Raw genomic sequence first — 24,291 nt, 5'->3', positions numbered from 1 at the left:
CGCCAAGTCGAACACCAGCAGCACCCACCTCAAGTGCATCCTGCTCAACACCCGCTCCGTCCACAGACACGCCATCGAACTCTGGAACCTCCTAGACGCCACAGCCCCTGACGTCGCCTTCCTCACGGAGACCTGGATGAACGCCTCCTCAGCGCCCGACATCGCCATCGCTATCCCAGAGGGCTACAAGATCGTCCGGAGGGACCGCAACGCCAACCAGATGGGAGGAGGCATCGCCATCATCCACAAGAACACCATCCGTCTCACGACCAGCACCGACAACACCCTGACCACCGCCGAACACCTGCACTTCCAGATCCACACCAACCCGAACACCACCCTCAGAGGCACCCTGATCTACCGACCCCCTGGACCACGCACACAATTCAGCGAGGACATCGCCGACTTTGTCAGCCCGCTTGCCCTCCCCTCCTCTGACTACATCCTCCTGGGGGACCTCAACTTCCACCTGGAGAACAACAACGACTGCAACACCACCACCCTACTGGACAACCTCGCCAACCTGGGACTCAAGCAACTGGTGTCCACCCCCACCCACCTCGCCGGACACACACTCGACGCAGTCTTCTCATCCAGCACAGACATCGACTTCAGCCACGCCACAGAGCTTCAATGGACGGACCACAGCTGCGTCCACTTCACCTTCAAGAGAACGACGACCCACCACCACCAGCAACAGGCCGCCCGCAGAAGCTGGAACAAGATCACAGCAGACCAGCTCGCCACCTCCCTGAGCCAGCACCCTCCTGCCAGCTCAGCGGACCCCAGCCAGGCCGCCGACAACCTCACGAAGTGGATCACCATCTGCGCGGACGAGCTCGCCCCGCTGAGGACCCCGCCCAGCAGACCCGGCAGCAAGAAAGCCCCTTGGTTCACCGACGAACTCAAGAGCTCCAAGAAGAACTGCCGAGCCCTCGAGAAAGTCTGGAGAAGGGAACCTACACCGGACAACAGGACCTCCTTCAAGCTTGCCACCCGGAAGCACCACCAGCTGATCCGCGCCGCCAAGAAAACAGCATTCAAGGAACGGCTGGACAACAACGCACACAACTGCAAGGAACTCTTCAACATCGTGAAAGAGCTCTCCAACCCCAGCGCAGGAAACAACGACATCACCCCATCGCAAGACCTCTGCAACTCCCTCGCTTCATACTTCCACAACAAGATCGCGGACATACACAACAGCTTCAACAACCATCCAACGCACACCATGACCGAACAACCACCCCCCACCACCACCCTCCACGCCTGTACCCCGATCAGCACTGAAGACACCATCCGCACGATGAACTCCATCCACTCCGGATCACCGACCGACCCCTGCCCTCACCACGTCTTCAACAAGGCCGACGCTGTCATCGCACCCCACCTGCGAGACATCATCAACACATCCTTCGACACCGCCACCTTCCCTGAGAGCTGGAAACACGCCGAACTCAGCGCTCTACTCAAGAAACCAACAGCGGACCCCACCGAACTCAAGAACTACCGCCCCATCTCGCTCCTCCCGTTTCCAGCCAAAGTCATCGAGAAGACCGTCAACAAGCAGATGGCCGCCTTCCTCGAGACGAACGGATCCCTCGACCCCTCACAGTCCGGCTTCCGAGCCAATCACAGCACCGAGACCGCCCTCATCGCCGCCACTGATGACATCCGAGCCCTGATGGACAATGGAGAAACAGCAGCCCTCATCCTCCTAGACCTCTCCGCGGCCTTCGACACGGTCTGCCACCGCACCCTAGTACAGCGCCTCAGCAACATCGGAATCCAGGACAAGGCGCTGGAATGGATCATCTCCTTCCTCGACGGAAGAACACAGAGAGTCCGCCTACCACCGTACAAGTCAGAGGCCTCCGAAGTCATCTGCGGCGTCCCTCAAGGATCATCTCTGAGCCCCACTCTCTTCAACGTCTACATGAGCCCCCTCGCGACCATCGTACGCAAACACAACCTCAGCATAATCTCCTACGCCGACGACACCCAGCTGATCCTCTCCCTGACCAACGACCCCGCCTCTGCCAGAGCCAACCTGCACGAAGGAATGAGAGAGGTAGCCGAGTGGATGACGACCAGCCGCCTAAAACTGAACTCGGACAAGACGGAGGTCCTCATCCTGGGCTCTTCCCCCTCCACCTGGGACGACTCCTGGTGGCCCCCCGCCCTGGGCACCGCACCCAAACCGACAGACCATGCACGCAACCTGGGCTTCATCCTGGACTCCTCCCTCTCCATGACCAGACAAGTCAACAACGTCTCCTCGGCGTGCTTCAACATCCTACGCATGCTACGGAAGATTTTCCGGTGGATCCCCACCGAGACCAGGAAGACCGTCACCCAGGCCCTCGTCACCAGCCGACTGGACTACGGCAACGCCCTCTACGCCGGTACCACCGCCAAGCTCCAGAAGAGACTCCAGCGGATCCAGAACGCCTCAGCCAGACTCATCCTCGACATCCCACGAACCAGCCACATCACCGGACATCTGAGAGACCTTCACTGGCTCCCCGTCAACAAAAGAATCACCTTCCGCCTCCTCACCCACGCACACAAAGCCCTACACGACCAAGGCCCGAGCTACCTCAACAGCCGGATCAACTTCTACGCACCCAAACGCCACCTCCGATCAGCCAACCACGCCCTCGCCGACGTCCCCCGCATCCGAAGAGCTACTACAGGAGGAAGGTCCTTCTCCTACCTGGCCGCCAACACCTGGAACTCCCTCCCGACCGACCTGCGCCTGACCCAAGACCACCTCTCCTTCAGGAAGAAGCTGAAGACCTGGCTGTTCGAGCAGTAGCGGCACCCCCCCCCCCAGCGCCTTGAGACCCTACGGGTATGTAGCGCGCTCTACAAGTGTCACTGATTGATTGATTGATTGACAAGACCAAGTCCAGACCCAGTTAGATCAAATTATTGATTGCTTACGCGAAAAAGGTTGGGAAATCAATCCCGATAAATTGCAAGGTCCATCCCAAAATGTGAAATTTTTAGGCATCAATTGGCATGAAGGTCATAGAGAGGTGATTCCACAAGTGAAACAGAAAATTCTTGATTTTGCAGTCCCAAGAAATAGGAAAGAAGCCCAAAGCTTTATTGGCTTATTTGGTTTTTGGCGTCAGCATATTCTACATTTGAGTCAGATATTGGCCCCTTTATACCGAGTCACTCGTAAAAAGAATGTGTTTGAATGGAGTAAACTACAGCAGGATGCGTTTAATTTGGCAAAAGAAGCGATTCAGTATGCTTTGGATTTGTGGCCTGTGTGCGATGGTAATGTGGATTTGAATGTGTCCGTGCAAGGTCTTTATGTAAATTGGAGTTTGTGGCAAAAACAAGGCAGAAATAAAGTACCATTAGGTTTCTGGACTAAAAAGTTACCCGATGCTGGTGAGCGTTATACACCTTTTGAGAAACAGTTGCTTGCATGTTATTGGGCTCTGGTGGATACCGAGCAATTAACTTTGGGACATGATGTGATTTTGAGACCTGAAATTCCTATTATGCAGTGGGTTTTGAGTTCGCCGAAAACTCATCGAATTGGACATGCTCTAGAGGCGAGTGTGATTAAGTGGAAATGGTACATACAAGACAGGGCACGGGTGGGACCGAAAGGTGTGGCATCATTACATGAGCAAGTGGCGCAGGCGCCATCGATTGAGACTGGGAGTGATTGCTCCGTACCTATAGTACAGGAATCCCCTGTTAAGTGGGGTAAGCCATTTGATAATCTGTCTGCGGAGGACAGAAACCATGTGTGGTTTACGGATGGTTCAGCGAGGTACATAGGAGAGAAACGGCATTGGAAGGCAGTGTCCTTTAATCCCATCACACAAAAATTGTTGAGTACAACTGGTGAAGGAAAGAGCAGTCAATTTGCTGAATTATATGCTGTTTATCAAGTTTTGAAACAAGAGTTACCTGGTACATGCCACATTTTCACTGATTCCTGGTCCACTGCTAATGGACTGGCGGTTTGGTTACCAACTTGGCATTCTCATAATTGGGAATTGCATTCAAAAGAACTGTGGGGAAAAGAATTATGGCAAGAAATTTGGGAAATGCTCCCACAAAGTACTGTTACAATCTTTCATGTGGATGCTCATACACCGATAGACTCCCTTGACAAATTCTTTCATAACATTGCAGATGAGAAATCTAAAATTGCTGAGACAGTGGTGGACATGCAAGATTCTGATTTGGCGGGATTGGCGAAATGGGCCCACCAGAAAGCAGGACACTTTGGAGAGAGAGCCACTAGCAGGTGGGCCGCCGATCAAGGAATTTATATTCCTTTAAATTTGATTGAAGACACGATATTGCATTGGCCTATCTGTCAACATTCTAGACAACGAAAAGTACCCCAAATTGTTAAAGGTCATTTACATCGAGGAAAATTGCCCGCTCAAATTTGGCAGATTGATTATATTGGTCCACTCCCTAGGAGTAAAAACTGCCAATATGTTTGCACCATTGTTGGCACATACAGTGGCCTTTTAGTGGCCTTTCCCTGTAAACGAGCTACCCAAATGAATACCATTAAAACATTGGAATTGATTATGCTCTATTATGGTGTTCCATTTCAAATTCAATCTGACAATGCATCCCATTTTCAAGGAAGATTGGTGCAGGAATTTTGTGTGGAAAATAACATCGAATGGGTGTTTCATATACCATATTATCCACAGGCAGCGGGTCTTATTGAGAGAATGAATGGTTTGCTAAAAGATCAATTACGAAAATTAACTGACAATAAATATAAAAATTGGAGAGATCATTTGTTTCAAGCACTGTTAATTTTAAATAATCGTCCCTTTTTGAATGCTGAATCTCCATTAATGCGTTTATTTCCTCCAGCTATTGATGCAAAGCCAAACACCATTGGCAATACTGTAATGTATTGGGAAATTTCCCCTGGAGCATTAGCTCCATGCAGAGCAACCCCAGGTTCCGCAGGCTTGGACCTGCATGCCATGAATGACACCACCATAAAAAGCAGAGATCGAGTTATCATTGAGACTGGTGTTGGTGTCTGTATACCAACTGGAAATTTTGGACTGATTGCCCCTAGATCGGGCCTGGCCTTAAAAGGCATTCAAGTACTCGGAGGAGTCGTTGACAGCGATTATCAGGGAGAGATTAAGGTGCTCCTGCTGAATAGCCGTGAGGCTGATTTTCCAATTCACAAAACTGACCGAATTGCTCAGTTGCTAATAATGCCTGTTTTTAGTGGTGAGAATTAAAAAGGCACTGCCCCAACTTTGCTAACTGTACGAGGACAAAAAGGTTTTGGCTCCACGGATAATCCCGGAGCGAGAGTGTGGGTGCAATCGCCTAAAAATCCCCCTGAACAAGCTGAAATTACTGCAACCGGTCATGATAATACGATTCTTGTCATGAGACCAGGGAAAGATAGCTGGGAAGCTGTCCCGGCTGACAAATGTTACTTACGAGAATGAATAATGCCTATATTTGATTTTCTTTCAGATCATTCTCTGGACTGTTGCTGCAGGATGTGTCGGCGTTGGACTCCTTTTGGTCTGCTACGTCGGGAAAGGAGGGAGCCCACAGACTTTGGTTGATTCGATAACCCGAGTACCACGTTCCTTTGCTGCGTGGGATTCATCATCTAATTTTTGGACTACTTTAGCTAAACGAGTTACCAACTCTCCACATTTCTGTTTGACACCGATGCGTTCGGTGACTGACATTCTAGCGACCTGTTTGGTTGCTGTCCCTGCTTCGTTGGAGACTCTAGCCCATATCTTTAATATATCAAATGCCCGGCCCAATGTTATCCTCGGAGATTTCGCTACCCACGAATACTGTCCTTTATGTACTGTACTTTTAGATCCAATACCACCGATTCATTCCCAAATCACTACATATAATATCACCCAAGGGGACTTGTGTTTTTTCCTTACCTGTGATCCCAATCCAATTACTGAATGTGTGCGTTTAAAATTGAAAGCAGCAATTTCCTTTTCAGCTCATGAACAAACTTTATGTTCCCGAAGACCCCCGAAATCATGCACTTCTGTTAGAAATAATATGACCTGTAAGAGTTTAGTAGTTACCCCTAGTCATTTTCGAACAATGCTGTTACCTTCTGGATGGCTTTTCTCTTGTGGTAATACTTCCTGGCCCTACATTCCCGCTAACATTTCTGGAGGACCTTGTGCCATCACTAGACTAAGCCTATTGATGTTTTCTTCACATCCTAATACATATTCCTGTGTTGTTCGTGATGCTGTGATGTTACATGAAGATTGTGATTCTTCACTACATTTATATTCCAAATCCGAATACCTTGGTTTAGCTTTTTCAATTATTGGTGTCCCAGCTTTAGCGGTTTACAATGCTAAATCTATTGGAAAAATGGCCTGCTGGATGGTCAAATCCATCAATCATACTTCTACAATTCTATCTGACATGTTAATAGACGCCCAGGGTGAACGCAGAGCTATCTTGCAGAACCGGGCTGCCATTGACTATCTTTTGCTCAAGCATGGACATGACTGTTCTGACTTTGAGGGCCTTTGTTGTTTCAACTTATCGGATCATACTAAATCCATTCAGGCTCATATAGACAAACTTCATGACTTGACTGAAGAGGTTAGAAAACACATTGACCAGGGCTGGTTTGACTGGCTCTTCAATTGGTTACCTGACTTACATTCTCTACGACAAATATTAGGGGGTATTATGATTACTATTAGCATTTTAGTAGCTATTTGCTGCTTTATTCAGTGCATTCCTTCCTTACTCCAGTACTGTAGGTTTGGTACGAGAAATAGATCAGTTAGTTTTGTTTCATATTATTCCTCTACAGAGGTTAGTTCCATTTAGCGAATGATTAGTAGCCTAAAGTCAAGGGTGAAGTGTTCTGACCGACTTTTTCGGCCCTTCCTTGAGGGAAGGTGATTGGAGGTGACTTCAGTCTACTATCATTCTAATGGAGGGATTAGAACCGTAAATAGAGCCTATTCACAAGGCGTGTTGATATAATTCCGTACCCTTTTCCTTAGATCAGGGCTTATAAACTTATGTTAGGGGATAGATTCATTAGTACTAGTGATAATCCATCCTTTTGTAAGAGTGTTAGTATACTTTCCATGGAGTTATGCTTATTTCGGCCTTGTAGGCCTCAAACGGGAGAGACTCCATCTTTCTTTCTGCCCCGGCAGCTTGAGATGCTTCTAGGTCAAATGTAATGTTTTAGTTACGAGGTGTTGTTCGCTTGAAGAGAACCGGCTCAGGCTGGCCCTTATCGAAAGACTGTATTTTTCTCCATTCCGAAGACATAACATCAGGCCGGCCGGCTGTGAACGTGTCCTTGGTACGGGGAGGTACAAGAATTTGGTGGGCGGCAGGTTACTGACCGTAACTTTCTATGAAGGGACAAGCTTCCATATTAGCGAAAGCATGAGGTAGTGAATCAGTCAGTCTGTAGGCGGCAGCTAGTCGTTAGCATCAATGCCATTAATTATTCCAGGGCAGGCAGTCGCCATTTTGAAGTCCGAGAAAGACCGAGAAGCTGATACTCTCTTAGAACGAATGAAGTTATTTTAGTTGGAGCAGCTGGCGAGTTTTGACATTAAGATCAGAGCATACAGAGTGAAGCAGTTAGTTGAGGGAACGAATACCAGAGTGGCAGAAACTGAGTTATAAGATCGAAGCCGAGAAGTGAGGATGGTCCGTGATTGAGAGGAGAGAGGAGTAGTGCAGAACAGCCAGAGAGAAAGCAGCTAATAAGAGGAAGGTCCCAGTGACTTGGAGGGAAGCAAAGGAGACAGAGCATAGCGGTGCAGACGTGTATCCGTGACTGCAGAGGTGTGACCCTAAGACGAGCCAAGGCACAGACGAGAAGGGAACCCAGATGACTGCTGAGTCCAGACTTCATATTAATAAGGTGACGTCGACCCTTTCTTATTAGCGTGCACACATTCTAACCTTTCATTTTCCTTTGCAGGCTATATGTTATAGTACAGTGTTATATTGTTATTGTTATTGTGATAAATAAAGTACCCCAGTTCTTAGTGAACCAGCATGTGCCTCTTGTTCTTGTATAATAAAGGTAACCTGTTCTTCTAGTCAGGTACTGTTTCACGAACGGACGCTACCCCCGATCAGGTAAATGGTAACTGAATAATGAGGGAGAGAGGAGTCCTTGAACTGGAGAATAAGTCGTACATCGTATAATTTGGCTATCATTGTGTGATCTATAATATTGTAGTATTGTACCTCTAGTAAATAGCGAGAGATTCCCCAACATGAAGAGCTAACGGTATTCATAGGAAAGTGATCGTCGTTATGAGGCGGCGTTAATGAGAGCACCAGGGGGGATACTGGTGTCTATACCCACAAGATTGTGGCTTGTAAGAGAAGTAAGCGAGCACCAGGGGGGATACTGGTGTCTATACCCACAAGATTGTGGCTTGTAAGGAAAAAGAGAGGGCATCAGGGGGGATACTGATGCCTGTACCCACAGTATTGTGGCCTAAGCGAGCACTGGTTGTAATCAGTGTGTAATGGTAAATAATCAGAACTGCCCTAGGGTAGAATAGTCTGGGTCTGAGTTGCCGTGAGACTATATGGTATGAGTGTGATATTGTAGAAGACTTAGGCATGTATATTGCTAATTCCCCATCCTTGGGTAGGAGACATAGATACCTGTTGTAAATAGGTCCTAAGGAGGGAGGTGGTTACGTTCCGGCTGGGTTGGTGGTGCTCTGGTGAGCTGATTCTATCTGGTCCGAGAATCCGATCGTTACATCTTCCCCTGCTGACGTCAAGATGTTTATCTTTGCATGTCTCAGAGGGATTTGAACTTTCACACTTGAAAGGAGAAGCAGGTAATATCCTTCCTCCTTCTCCTCGTACCTTGGTTTGTCTTGGTCTCTCCCAGCCTGCCTGTCACCACCCAACCTCTCGAGTCATCCTTGGATCTATCGTCCTCCCACACTGCCTCTGTATCACACTCTTGCAAACTCCCTTCACCCCTGCCCTGCACTTCCTGGTCTATGCTGAGGACGCAAGCACAGGTGTCACTCCATGTCTACCTCTCCCTCTACCTGCCATGCTGACACTCCGTTGACCCCTTATTGCAGGTATTGACTTAGCCAATGCATGATGAACGGCAGCATGCACAAGTGTGGACAAAACCAATAGGGAGACCATCTTAAATGCAATTTTGTATACCTGCAAGATGGTGTCCTGTTGTTTTTAGGCACAACACAACAGCCATTTTGGAACAGTATAAAATACTATTTCGACTGCTTGTTGCAAACCATTCAAAATTCATTGTCACAGAGTCTCAACGCATCATGACGACCATCTTGGGAGCACAAAATTCCATTTTGGCAACCAGTTGCTATTAGCCTTGCCAATGCTTATGCTGCAACCCTAGACAACAGGCAGAAAAAAAATGAGTGGTAATGCTTGGTTAACTATGCATCCTGTGATTTGTAACCCTATTTATACTAATACAACACCCAGACTGCAAGTACCAAAATGCAAATAAAACAAGCAATTGCTCTGGCTTGCATTTTGGGTTCTGAATATTTTTAAAAAGCCTGCTGTAGTGAAAGACTAAACAAAGAGAAGAGTGCTGTCTATGTACGAAACATTTAAAGGATAAAGAATTTAAAGCATAAGTTTACAGTGAACCTTTGAGATGTAAAAGTTTCTCATGCACTGCATGCACGCACTCCAGAAGGGGCCGACTAACACACCATAAAGACCTAGCTTGCTGTGAGACGTAAATACTCCTCCAGGTGACACTGGTTTCCTATTATATGCATCACCCCCACTTTGGTAGTGCTTTACGGACGAAAGTCGTATTCTGGGATTGGACTTTTTTATGAAATGTATTTTGCAGTGCTTAAAGGGCCACACACTTCCGTGGGAGCTTACATACGGTCCCTTTTTGTAACGTAAATCTCTTTCATTGCAGGGTTAATATATCTGGGTGCGGTCACCCTATTCCGTACATTTCTATGTGGTATTACCTGCATACATGCTTCTCTGCACACCTGTCAAGCTATTGAATTTTCAACGATATCTAAGAGGGTAATGCCATTAAAGTAAATGGAGAATAAACAATTTTAGGCTGGCTGACGGGGCAACCCAATGGAAGATTATGCCAGTGTTTAGTGAGTCAGGAATGCGTTTATGATTGAAAGAGAGTGGCAGTCTCCAAGTGAGTGAGCTGATCTAGTATTAAGTCTCAACACACACAAGAAGTAAACAAGTGCTGATGAGGAAAGATGGACTGCTATTTTGAAAAGTGCACATATTTAGGTTAACACTGCATTATAAATAGGGCTCCTGGTTTTATGGTATTTGTTTTTTTAACATTTCCATCTGTATTTATCCATATTTATTTTTAGGCCACCTTATTGGTATTTATCCATATTTATTTTGTGATTTGAGAATAAATGGAGCCGTAAAATGGTATATTTCCACGTTTATTTAACTCTTGGACGTGCACTCACACCTGGATGCCTGTCGCATTTTAGCAATTAAGCAGCCACGTATAACAAAAACCTACACTCACAGCTACATATTAGCGTTATACTACAAATCTATGTTAACATATGCCTATTTAAGGAAATCGCATCCTGTTTTTTAACTCTCCATGCTCTCTATCTGCTCAGCTGTTGCCTAGAATTCATGAAAGACGGCATAGAGAGTCTCTCACAAGGAGCACCATTTTCAGAATTTGTCCACTTATAAAAATAAATACCGTCAGGAAACACATTGTTTTTGGTCTGTACTTATCTGTAAAAATCAGTAAAAACGGGAAACCGGAAGCCTTCATTATAAAGTAGTAACCACCTCCTCCAAACAAACCTATCAGTTTGCTAGAATAAGTTTAAGGATAATCAACTGAAAACATGTGGCGAAACAGCTTTAATAAAATTAAGAGATCCACTTAGGATGTGTTTCTGAGAGGTAAACTTTTGATTAAAGTGGACAACATTATTATCACACAATAGCAGAGCAACACACAATTATGTCAGTTAACCCATATGGTGTGCACAAAATGGATACAATACACATCCCTGGGCTACGCTACTCAAGTCAAACACGTATTACATGACACAACACAACTTAACATTGAGCTCCAAGCTCAGGTCTACAACTCACCTACTTCACTGGGCTCGTATTCTTGGATAAGAGACTGCACAAATTCGAGAGTGACGGTCTCGCGCTGTTCTTCTTCTAGAAACTTCTTAAAGTTATCAGCAGACATAAGTCCATCGCTACTCTGGTACTTGGAAAATATGACTTCTATCTCTTCCCGCTCGGTGAGCAGCTTGTAGAATTCTTCAATTTCGTCATCTTCTAGCGCATCCGTGTTTGACTTATCACATTTCTGAGAATTGCAAAAGAATATTTTCCATAACAAAATAAACTTTAAAAATGAATACAAATAAAATATCAGTATGCAGCTGCTCAGAATTAAACTTAAATAAGAGAGCAAAAAATGATGGGCGAAGATGCTGGAATCCACGTAAACCACTGGCAAATACCATGGCTACATTTCATCCTTTCCCTGGCTGATGACTGTCCCAGAGCTCTGAAGCCACTCCCACTCCCTGAGTGCATTCATACTTAGTGCGCATGTGCATCAAAGAGCTTTTCATGCGCACTGTGCATGTGTTGTGAAGTGAGCTTGATTGGTGCAGCACCTTTGCCACCAACCAGGATCACTGAATTGTGTATGTGCAAAAGGGCACGTTCTCGCTCAAGCAGCGCAAAGCACCATTCTCACAACTTGATGAACCACCACACCACAACATAGACACCACCACACCCCAACAAAGACTCCACCACCCACAACTGACGTTGCCCACTGGGATGGAGTGGCAGTGGCTATAAGGGAGGCCCCACAACTGTAAAATCAATACACAATCCAGTCACCACTGGGAGACCGTCGGGGAGCACGCACAAGTGCCTCAACCCTTTGCAGGTTTACGATCACTTGCACAATCCACAGGTCTACATCATACATCGCTGTGTGATTACATTTCGATGCGGCAGCCATCTTTGAGGTAGGGATTCTACAGTACATTCTAACATCCTGTACGGCATGACACACTTTGGTGCTCTTTAAGCTGGAACTGGCTATACAACTGCTGGGCCTTGTGGTGTCACAGCAGGAGGTGCTGGGCATATGGAGCTGGTTTCTTCTGGGGGAGAGGAAAAGAGCAATGCATTCTCAATGCCCTTCATGTCAGATTGTGGGACCTGGTTAGGGTAGGGAGGGCAGGGGACACCTCTCTACTGGACATAAAGTGAACACCAAGAACACTCTTAACACTTGAACCTCAGGTAAGTGAGGAAGTAATCTAAGACTTTCTCAGGGAGGTGTTGGAATTTAGCAACTAAGAGCTCTGCAAAGCACACAATAAACATTTTTTTTTAATTCACACATAGCTAAATACTAAAAACTACTGTGTTTGTCATCAGAGTTTATAATGTAACACACCTACCCACTGTGTTTGTCTTGGGCCACACAATGCAATACCAGTCTTGCTGTGGTTGACAAGGGGGCTCCTTTAACAATATCTCTATCAGTTATGAGCAAAGGAACCTCTTTGTAGGCGAACTATAATGCTGCACTATCAAACGGTTGTAAATAAGGAGAAAAACAAATGGGCGGAAATAAAGCCTCACTCTCTATACTGCTTTTTAGGTCGAAGCCTACCAGAGAGCGCAGATGTCTGGTTTGCTAATGACACCTTGGAGACATTGGGAAAGCTTTCCTGGGAATACATTCCACCTGTTGTTTAGCAAAGGCTTTGTGGTTTGTAACTCCTATTTGCTCGCTTTCTATTAACTGGCTCTATTTGTTTTCGATCTCTGCAAACAGGTCTTTAAATCTTGTTCTTATCTTGGCTCAATTACTGTGCATTCAAAGACAAAGGTCAAATGTCAAGATCTCTCTTCCAGGGAGCTTGGTGTTTAGTTTTCTTTCTCTGACTTCAAAGTGAAAGGATTCATGTGACAATCATGTTGGCTCCAGGGAGTACTTGAGGAAGGCTGAACGATGTTTTTTTTCTTGCACACAACAAAAGTTAAATGTCTTTAAATGAACTGTGCAGATAATTCGGAATTAGAAAAGCCCAAATGAAGCACATCTTTGGTAATTCTGAATTGTTGTGGAAACAAATATTTTAAATGATCAAAACAAATCAATACACTAGATGATGACATTCAACATTACCTTTTGTGTGCTGTATACTTTTATTCGTGAAACTGTATGTCTGTGCACATGTAATAGTGATTTCAATTGAAGATGTGTTGTCTGTAAAGGAAGTATGCTACCACACCATGCATATTCCACTCTACGCCACTTTACTCTACTCTGCACCACTCCACTTTACACCATACCACGGCACTCCGCACCACTGCACGACACCATTCTATGTCACTGCACTCTACACCACTTCACTCTACGGCTCTCTACTCTGCACTACTCAACTTTATGTCAAAGTACTCCATGCCACTCTACTCTATACCACTGCACTCTATACCATAACAGTCTAGGCCATTCCAGTCTACTCTGCACAATTCCACTCTACGCTACTCTGCAACAAACTACTACACTTCAACGCACGCTGTGTCAATAGACTTTAGGCCAATGCACTCTACTCTTTACCACTCCACTCTATGACCCTGCACTCTATGCCAATACTGTACGCCACTCTAATTTACTCTGTACAACTGCACTCTATGCCACTGCACTCTACACCACTTTGTGCCATTAATCTATGCCACTACCCTACCCTGCACCACTCCACTCAATGCAACTTTACTCTACTCTGAGAGATCTACTCTGCGCTACTGCACTCTATACCACTGCAGTCTATGTCACTACAGTCTACACCACTGCTGTCTAAGTCATTGCAGTCTACTTGGAAAGAAATGGAGTGGTGCACTACCGGAGTATGGTAACGTTCAATGATGAAGCAAGATCAGTTCCTTCGTTGGTATCATCCTTTATTTAAATTTATCCAAAATGTACAAAGACAGAACATCAGCCAACGCGTTTCGTTCAGGAGATGAACTTCGTCAAGGCCATATCTAACAAGGAATGGACCTCACGTCACCTGGAGACAGCTCGGGAAATGAGGCCCCGCTCTGTCCGTCGGTACCTCGGCCTCCCTTGTTTTCCAAGTAGCGGATTGCATCCCTCAACGGCAGATGCAGGAGTAGCTTGTGCACATTACACACTTAATAGTGTCTCAAACTATATTTTGGGTCAATATACAGAGGCCTGTGCGGCACTTGGAGTCTGCTGTTTTTTTTGTGCTTTCACTGCAGTCTACTCTGCACCACTCAACTCTACGACACTGCACTCTACACCAGAGCGGCATAGCTAGACCTTTGGCCGCATGTGGTGGTCCCTGCGTTTGCATGTAAGGGGTTTGTGCTGGCGATTTCTGTGTTTGCTGACCAGCAACGGCAAAAAGGTAAGAGCGAGGGGGAGTATCGCCGCCCCCAAAACCTGTGACATCTGGAGGGGACTGCTCCCCCAACCCCCTTGCTATGCCACTGCTACATAACTGCTCTCTACGACACTTTACTCTGCACCGCCACACTCTTGGCCATTGACCTCTACACCAAGCTGCTCTGCTAAACTCCACCCTAGGTGACTATACTTTACTCTGCACCACTCTACGTCACTGCACTCTATGCCCCTCTACTCTGCACCACTCTACTCTACGCCACTCCAACCCACTATTTGTACTGCATTCTACTCTGCACCACTCTACTCCACTCTACGACACTGCACCCTACACCTCTGATGCACTCTACGACACTATTTTGAAACACTTCACTCTATGTGACTCTGTTCTGCACTACTGCATTCTTTGCCAATGCACTCTATGCCACTCTATGCCACTGCACTCTACTCTACATCACTTCACTCTGCAGCACTCCACTCCACTGCACTGTACAGCACGATAACCTGTATCACTCTACGCCACTCTACTCTGTACCACTCTATGTCACTGCACACTATGCCACTCCTCTCTGCGCCAATGCACTCCACTATGCAACACTCTAATCTATGCCATTGCATTCCACGATGCTGCATTGTACACTGAATTCTATGCCACTCAACTCTACGCCACCTTACTCTGCAACACTCAATGCTAATGCATTCTAAACAAGTCCACTCTTGTCTATGCCACTCCACTGTACGTCATGCAATGTGACTTCTCTGTGCCACTCCAAATCACCACACTTTATGCCACCACACTCTATGCCACTCCACTCTTCGCCATTTCAGTGTATGACACTCCACGCCACTCTCTCTGCGCCACTAACTTTTAGCCATGCTGAACAGCAGCCGCGCTGGTGTACAACATGGCTAAAACACATTGGCAAAGCCTATAGCTCTTGCATAGGCGAGAACTATTGGCTTTGCCAATGCTCGGTAATTCTGTTTTTGTGATTACATGAGCTCAACAGCTAAAGCTACCTTCAGCCAGGCATGAAAAAGGAACACACCAGCGCTGCAGGTCTTTCCAAAGTTTGTTGGCAGACCTGATCTGAAAGTAAGTACTTCATTAGCTCAGTTTGCCTTCGCGACAATCTCCATTGCTGATCAGCATGATAAGGATGGTGCTGATAAACGTGCTCTCCGCTCACTCTAACAGCTATGTGCTGAAATCTACGTCTGCCAAATAAATGCATAAGCAGGGCGGCACATTGTGCAACACGTGTTGAAGGAGGTACAAAGGTTTTCAAGTGCACAGATGTATATTTTTATATTTTCAATAATTGACATTGGTAACACATACTATGCGTTGCTCTTGACCCAAAATTAATTATCTGACTTGTATATAATTTTATGTGTGCCTTGCATCACGGGGGGGGGGGGGTTTACTTTGTAGCACTATTTAAATAACAATATAAAATGGTAATTGTGTGATCACATCAGGAGAGAGTCTGACACACCTTATGGATAATCTGGTAATTATTTCACGATCAAAAAACATATCAACTGGACTTTTTAGTAAAGACCGTGGCAACACCAAACCTATCCAGCTACAGATAAAACGATTAGACATATAGAAAATGTATGTCTTATTTCAAACTCTGAATTCTTGTTGTGGTTTTTAAAGTATTTTTATAGCCATACACTCTACGTGCAAATTTTGGCACATACATATAGGCAACCTACACAAATAGCTCAATGACACAATGCATGCATTCAATACGTCAAAGCCTCTTACCTGAAAGATTTGCCGGGCATAGTTGTCGTCTGCTTGAATATTGACTGCCTTCATAAAACTCCTGAGTTCCTTATAACTCATCTTGTTGTCTTTATTTTTGTCAGCTTTCCTCAAGGCGGTGTGGATCCAACTGGAAGTGAATTAAGGAAGTAAACCCAGGAAGGCCAAGGTGGCGGCTGTTCAGTAATGTGGTTGTGTTGGCGATTACAACAGCGCTGGCAGTTATGAGAACTTTAAGACCCCAAATCCCGTTGAAGTGGATTAAAGCTAGGTTCTTAGATAGGCAATGGCGTGTGTGGTCACCTGGTTGGCATACCTGCAGGCTGTAGAGAGCGGGCGTCTCCTTCACTACGGCTACCACTGATGTAGGCTACAACAGGTTTGGCAGTACTAGCACACAGGTCAGAGGCAAAACCTAGTGTTATGGCAAGATAGCTGTGAGTTAAACGCCCGCCCCTGACATCTGCAGTTTTCAAATTTAAATCCCATTCAGTCCGACTCATGTTCCAATCCTCCAGAGATTGGTATATTTAGTGAGATTACTTTTCTTCATATTAATAATTGTTGCAGCGCTTACAAATGGCAGAAGTGCTATACGAAGCGGAATATGAAACACTAGTTCGTACTATAAAATATAGAATCGGAACACTCTTACCACAGTTCAATTCGTGCAGCCTCATCTGTCAACATCAACAGTGGGCTCTGCTTCTCCACCATCTTTCCCACTCATCTAAACTGAGACATTGAATTCACACGAGTATACCCAAGGACGAACAAGTGTGCAAAATTGGATTCCTCGGAGGCCAGCAATTGAGGTGAAAGTCTGAAGAATTAGGCTACTGGTCTTTGGAAAGATATTGGTGGGACATGTGAATCTTTCCAGTCAAGCCCACGCTTTCAGCTAAATCTCTGCCCTACACAGAGCGCTGGAAAGCATTGTCCGGTCGTGGGGTCATGTGATGGGGCTCAAAGGGTCGCTGTCTGTGGCTAATGGCATTAAATAATCCAACCCCAGTAGCCCCCGATGAGACAGGCAAGGATGATGACAAATGCTGAAAAGTGTGGCAACTCAATTGTAAGGCAAATTATGTAAAAACTCTTAAATGTGATGTGTTATCTGCATAGGGCACAGACAGTCCTGACATGACATCCACAGATCCATCGGCTAGGAAAGAGCGGACGGCACACCTCTAAAAAGAACATCACATCACAATGGTGCCACTGTCCACGTCGCCTCTCAGAACCCTGGCACCCTCCAATCGCTGGCTCGCTGCATCCGTGCCCTTGGCCCTGCTCTGCAGTGAACTGTCTTTCAATAGATTCCAGCTATACTCTTACCACACAGATGGATACCCAATAAGGCCTGGTAGCACCTTGGGTATTCAAGGTTCTGATTTCAAATAATGTTATTTATTTAGACTACCTTTGATTTGCTTGTCATGTATACCTCTAAATAGGTCTCAGCACCAAGAAGATGTTTTGGCGCTAGATGCTATATTAACAACGAAACACAAATCCACGCACAGAACAAACAGGCAGTCAAAATACTGGCAGCCACCAAAGAAAATATGTTGTTCAGGTGGTGGATTTCTAGGGTGATGTTACGGTGGGAGCAGGGTGCATGTAATATGTGTATACTGTCGTAACATGAATACACCAGTGCCTGTGCAGCAGAGAAGACAAGCAGAGGCAAAGCTAATGAAGGTGCCTGCTCACTAACAGGTCCCTTTTTGTACTTATGGTATTTGGGGTTGCAGAATGCAAGAATGAGTTAATGGATGGCTGAATGGATACATGAGTGTAAGGATGACTGAATGGATGAGTGACATTGTACGCCAAAACCTTTTGCATACTGAGCATGAAATGTGTGTTTTTTCACAAACTGTGCTCCCTGGTAGGCATGCCCAATCATTTCCAGTGAAGTCCTCAGCAGTACAGGGGCAGGGCGACCCACACTGCACAAGAGAGGTTACGTGCATTGACCTATGCAACAGCAGCACTGGGGTGATATTCCAGTGTGGGAAGATGGATTGAGTTTCTATGTCATGGGGGTGGGGAGTGCAGTGAGGGGTGTAGATAGAGTTTTGGGTATAATAATCTACTGCAGTGAGGTGATAGTGTCCTGTTGGGGATTTTAGTGGGGGTGGGACTGCAGTGGTGGTGCATGCAGAGGTGAGAGCATCTGCCACACTGGAAAAGTTTCTTAACAAGCTCAGAGCCATGGGGACGGTCATTGCAAAAACAAATAAGACATTTCTAAATTCCTAATTTAAGTCATATACTAAAGATCCTATAAGGTTCATCGGCCTTATTTAGAGTGTAAATGGTAGGCTACGCCAGAGCTGCCAAGTTTTCGGATTGCTTAGGTGTGACATTCTATGGTTTAATTTGTCCTATGAGTGACATTCTACTGTCAAATGTGTGCCACTTCGAGGGACACTTCCTCACACTTAAATCAAAGCAATGACCACTATTTGGGTGACTCGGAGTTTTCTGAACTGCAGTCAGAACTTTCGCACAACAAAGAATATTCATCTGAAATAACCCAGACCTATGGGTGTTGCCAATGCTCATTAGCAGTATCAGATCCATGGTATTGCCAACGATTTCGTTGTGATTTATAAGAATTGAAAATATCTCCATTTGGGGAATTTTGAATACTAGGTCTGGAATAATACTAGGTCTGGTGAAGGGGGAGTGGCCTTTGGAGAGTCTTAATCCCTCTTGTTCCCTTCCTCACCCCCCTTCGTTTGTAGTGCCTCACTTTATAAAACACTTACAATTCTGTTTTTCTGACGTCATTGTGGAATTGTCTGAAAATCTCATACATCACCTCCTTCGCCGGGGTGAGGTAAAACTAGAGGGAGGAGAATCAGCATGGTTTGTTTAGAGACACTGACCCTTCAACTGCTGGCACTGGCATGAGGGTGGAGGTACTCTAATAGAGGTGTCCCAAATGTGTAATATTGTAAACACTGACTGCAATGGGGTCAGCAGACCACCAGTCCGTGATTGCTTTTAAATAAAGCAACCTTGTTTTTTTTTAATGTAGCCCGTTTTCTTTAAAGGAAAACGGGCTGCAATTAAAAAAGAAAAATGAAAGGCTTTAGTTTCAATTTTTAAGAGCAAGCAGTGGTCCGTGGGACCACTGCCTGCTCTTAAAAAAGTTTGTACTTCCATTCACAAAAGCGAAGGGTTACCACCGACTTGAAGTTGTGGTAAAATGCGAATGTTTTGCAACTGCAATTCCGTTACAAAAAAGTCTTACATACCGCTGCGATTCGGTATTAGGAAGGGACGGCCTAAACACGCCACTTTCTAACACTTAATCTCAAACCCTATTTGCGGCACGGTAATGGCAAATAGGGTTTGGTAATTAGGAATATTCTATTTTCCGGTCGCAAACCGCCCGATTCTACGAATCAGGCCATTTGCTACCTTAAAATAGGTACATACATGTGGCCCTTGGTCTCTAATCTGATATGCATGTGTGTGATAAAATGGCAGGATTTATTTACGGCAGGGTAGAAACAGCTGTGGTACCATTAGTCGGGGCAGTTGCGGTAGGGAAATACAAAACAATTCCTGGTGCTGCCACCTCGACCAATCATGCTGCTATGCGAGCTGGACCATTATAGGCACACAACACAAGGAACCAGGATCCACATGAGGTTGTGACCCGGAACTTCTTGCTATCTGTCCACTTGTCACCAGATGACCCATTGCCATATGTGAGTCTCAGAGGCCCAGCCTGTGACTACCAATATAATTTGCAGAAGCACCCAGAAGTGATGGAAGGAAACATTATGAATTAAATTAAAAATTTTAAAAATCACTGGAACACGGTCCAAACGTAACAAATGCGGATACTTCCAGAACCTAATCTTGTAATCCTGAGAAACACATAACAACCAAATGCAATGGAAAAGCCAAAAGGACTGGCTTTGAGGTAGCAACACCTGCACACAAAATGTGTGCATGGCTGTATTTGCCTGTGTTAGGTCATTAAAGACAGATCTAATGACTTTGACAATGCTTTTTAAAAAAAAAAATATGAAACCAATGTCAGAAGAACAATGTATAGGAGACGGAGGGAGAAAACAAATGGAACATTTATAAAGAAAAAACAGTTGCTTCACTATTGCCATCACACAGGACCATAGGCTTTTTGGATCATACAGTGTAGGTCAGCGAGTACCACGGATAACAAGCTGTGTACTAACATTCATTCCAATGATTGGGTTAAGCATTTTGTCATTGTATAGTATCGCCGTTGAAAAGGGTCTGTTCCACACTTACCCTGAGAGTCATCTGGAGAGCAGCCTAAACTAACCTTCACAATTGAAGAGGTGAAGCTATCCGCCAATCCCATGGCTCAAAACCCGGAACCGGACGGACTCTCCATTGACTTGGTTAATGTAGAACTGTGGGTCATGTATTCAACAATCTATCCCCATCAACAAGCTACAGGAGTCTTGGTCTTATTCAACGACTGAGCCAATATTTAAGAAGGATGACAGAAAGAAGCCAAAGTGCTACCAACCAATCTCTTTGGTCGATAGTTCGGTTCAGAGTGTAGGTCGAGTTATTTTTACAAGGATGCGAGAATGGGCTAGTGAACATAATATCCTTCATTCAAGTCAGTTTGGGTTCAGGGAGCAGTTGGGTATGGTGAAGCACTGCCTGAATTTACATCTCATTGTAGGGAAATATGCCATCACTGAGAGCTGTCCAGTGTACCTAGCGTTCATGGACCTCTCCACTGCCTTTGACTGTGTAAATAGTTGCAAGTTGTGGCCTTTGTTACTGGATTTAGGTCTGGATACTATGTTGGTAAACCTCCTGCACACTTTACAAGAGCATTTGAGGGCCAGCGTACGGTTTGGAACAAACAGGGAATTTTCTGAATCAATCTTGATTGTGAGGTTGGACAATGCTGAGTGCTGGTCCCTTACTTTTTATTTTATACATCAACAATTTGAGCACCTCGTTATGTAATGTCACCAAAGATGCCCCTTAGTAGGAAGTATAACTATCCCGGGCTGATGTATGCTGAAAATACAGTCCTAATGGTCTGCACACCTAATTCTTTGCGCAAGCTGGTTAATTCTTTTGTCAAATTCAAAATTCACGGCTGATCTAGATTTGTCTAACTTTAGTAAATCTCAGAATATGGTATGCGGTGAAAGAGCAGCAAGATTTCTTCTCTAGCATGTGGAAGCAATCGTGTAAACCTTGTGCACGACTTCCCTTATCTGGGTGTAGTGTTGGATTCCTCAGGTATGTGGGGTTCCCACACCTCTGCTAGTACAGCAAAATGATGTAGGGCGATAGGAGCACTTTTGAGTCTTCCGTGGCCAACTGGTCGTAAGGCCTTGACTCCCTTATCCATACATAGGTCTCTATGTTGCAGCAGTCTGGGTTATTCAAACAGCTATCCCCTGCAGGGTTGAGTAACTCACCTATGTGGACGTTTCTTGCATCAACAGCTCACTAGCTTGCACTTTATATGCCATGGAGAGCTTGGTTTGCCACACCTGGAAGATCTCATCAAACCAGCTCCAATCTTATTACGGGTCTCGATTTGGACTAATCCAGAGGCAACACTTAATAGGGCCATTATTATGGACTGCCTGACGCAGCGTAAGAGGAAATCCGGATAGCTTATGTGTGGAATCTTTTTGAACTGACTTGTTGATGTGAATCATCAGTTTTGGAGCTTAAGTGAGTAGGTTTAGAAACATGTTCATGCTATCAAGGGGCCAAAATGCATTTATGCCATTCAGAGCTATTCCACTCACCTTTCCTCACTCTCAAAAGAGATTAAAAAAAGTATTACAATCTCTCTTTATGAGAGAAGACATAACCTAAAATAGGACATGGAATGCCACAAAATTACTGTGCAGCATTATTGCAATTTGAGTTGATGGTTTGCAGCCCTACAGATCATGGAAAATGGGAAGGTGGTATAGGTCGCTTTTATGTCCTTTGAGGTCAGGCACTGTTCACTATCCGTTTAGTTTTCCTTTGGGCTATAGCAGTGCCTCTAACTTGTGCCCCTAGCCCTGTGATGGCACTTCCGACCACTTTTTGCTACATTTCTTTTTTTTTTGCAACATTTATATGCTTTTTACCAAACAGTTTTTAAGACCGTTGTTAAAGAACTGAGGTTTGGTTAACTGCAGGGCGGCTCTCCGTTGCTTTTAGTTATTAAGTGGCGAGGATGTCTACTTTAAATGTTACCTCTTTTCTGAAATCGGCTGTTTATTCAAAGAAAAGCATGTTTTACTGAACAAGTTGATTACCTTTGTAAGTATCTTTTAACTGGCTTGTGCCGGTTTTTGTATTTTTATGTCATGAATTATTTTATATATCTATTTGCTATGTATTTTTACCTTGGTTCATGTATACCTCCGGCATGGTAATAAAGAACGTATGAATAAAAGAAAACAGGAATAAACATAAATGGAAAGTTAGTATAACGACGAATGAGCAAAAATACAATGAGGAAGCAAGAAGGGGAAATAATCAAGATTTGAACATGAAAAATTCAGCTGTAAGGTAAAAACAAAACACACACACATGTCTTTCTCATACATGCAATGCATGTATAAATAATGTAATCCATATTGATTCAGTGAAGTCTCCAGATGAAAAATAATCTTTCATATATTACAATGTGAGCCTTCATTGGTGGCAAAATAAGACAAAAAAGACCTAATAGCAGAAAGTGAGAGGGAAATACTCCAAAGTCCACTCTTTGCATACTTTAAAGATTTAGTAGCTATAGGATTTGCAGACCTATAAAGGGCATGCTATAGGGGCATGCTTCAAGGGATGCAGGACAGCAGAGTGGTGAGCAGTACCTTAGCGCCTCTCTGTGGTGAGTCCTTTAAATGTTGTTTTGCAAGTTAACGTTCAGTGAGATGCAATGTCTCCAACAACTGAAAAGACCCCAACGCCTGCACCATGATGCAGGGATAAATGGAGGACCCCTATGCGAGGAGAGGTGTGGCGCAGCGTTCCAGAGCGTTTTGACTCCGAAGGGTGGGGATCGCAATTTGATCCCCCGCTCTCAGCTCAGCATCACGTGATTCTTGACAATCACTCACTTATTCTCCCCGGTGGCCCCCAGCGCCTTGAAACCTTAAGGGGTGATATTTTTGCACTTTACAAATATGGATTATTATTAATTATGCAGTGACTACAAAAGGACTCACTGATGCGCACTCTTGCCATGCGGACTCACATTCTACACACTGTAAACATGTTAAAATGGTACCTTTCAAAGAGCCTCACAGAGAAAACGTCCAATGACTGCTGTGTGGGATCATCCAAAGATTAACTAATGCTGAAGACACAGCCAATGGTTGATAGAGGCTGAACAACAGCACACAGTGTGTACTGTGTGGGCTGAACCATTAAGTGATTGACACAGATCCAGTGGCTAGTAAAGACCGACCTAAATCACCTTTCTGCAAATATTATGGTTTATATTTTGATGTATTATTTTTTCAAATCACAAGCGCGTACCGACGCAACCAAAGCTGTCTCTACACCAGACCTAAAAGGAATACAGAAGCAGAAAGTGTGATATGGAGGCCTATATGAAGCGTTGGGCCTAGTGCTACGAAGTGCTACCCAAAGACACCATACCAAGAAACCTTAACTTGCTATAATATAACAGTGCTTTAAGCAACAGGTAAAATACTAAGTTTCTACCCTCTTTGCCTCTTTGAATTCCAGCACAGCCAAATCAGCCTTTCAACTTTCTAAGGTTGTGCTACCCATCCATGAGTGATGTAACACTGACAATTCAGTTTATTGCATTTGGAAAATTAAATGGCGAATATGAAACCAAAGTCCAAGAGAGGCTCTAAAATGAGCACAATGGAACAAGGGCCATGTAGGACTATCGCACACTTCAGAAGAAAGGGTGGATAGGCTTGGTTAAAACTACTTCAGGACGAGAACTACTTTGGAATATAAGAGCAGTTCCCAGTGCAAGCTAGGATAA

General features: G+C 44.9%; 1 protein-coding gene across 2 annotated transcripts in view; it reads right to left on the bottom strand.

Annotated features, from left to right (window-relative positions):
* Positions 1-24,291, bottom strand: part of PLCD1 (phospholipase C delta 1) — a 300,096-nt gene that overhangs the window by 71,759 nt on the left and 204,046 nt on the right. For both annotated transcript variants that reach the window (XM_086940887.1, XM_086940886.1), the window contains exons 4-5: positions 16,275-16,404; positions 11,170-11,398 (exon numbers count right to left, since the gene is read on the bottom strand). In XM_086940887.1, coding sequence (XP_086797013.1) covers positions 11,170-11,398; positions 16,275-16,404 — 359 coding nt within the window. The remainder of the gene's footprint in view (positions 1-11,169; positions 11,399-16,274; positions 16,405-24,291) is intronic.

The sequence above is a fragment of the Lissotriton vulgaris genome, chromosome 10 (assembly GCF_964263255.1).
Source record: "Lissotriton vulgaris chromosome 10, aLisVul1.2, whole genome shotgun sequence".
NCBI lineage: Eukaryota > Metazoa > Chordata > Amphibia > Caudata > Salamandridae > Lissotriton > Lissotriton vulgaris.
Note: the sequence above shows the minus strand (reverse complement) of the source record. Positions and strands in the feature narration are given on the sequence as shown.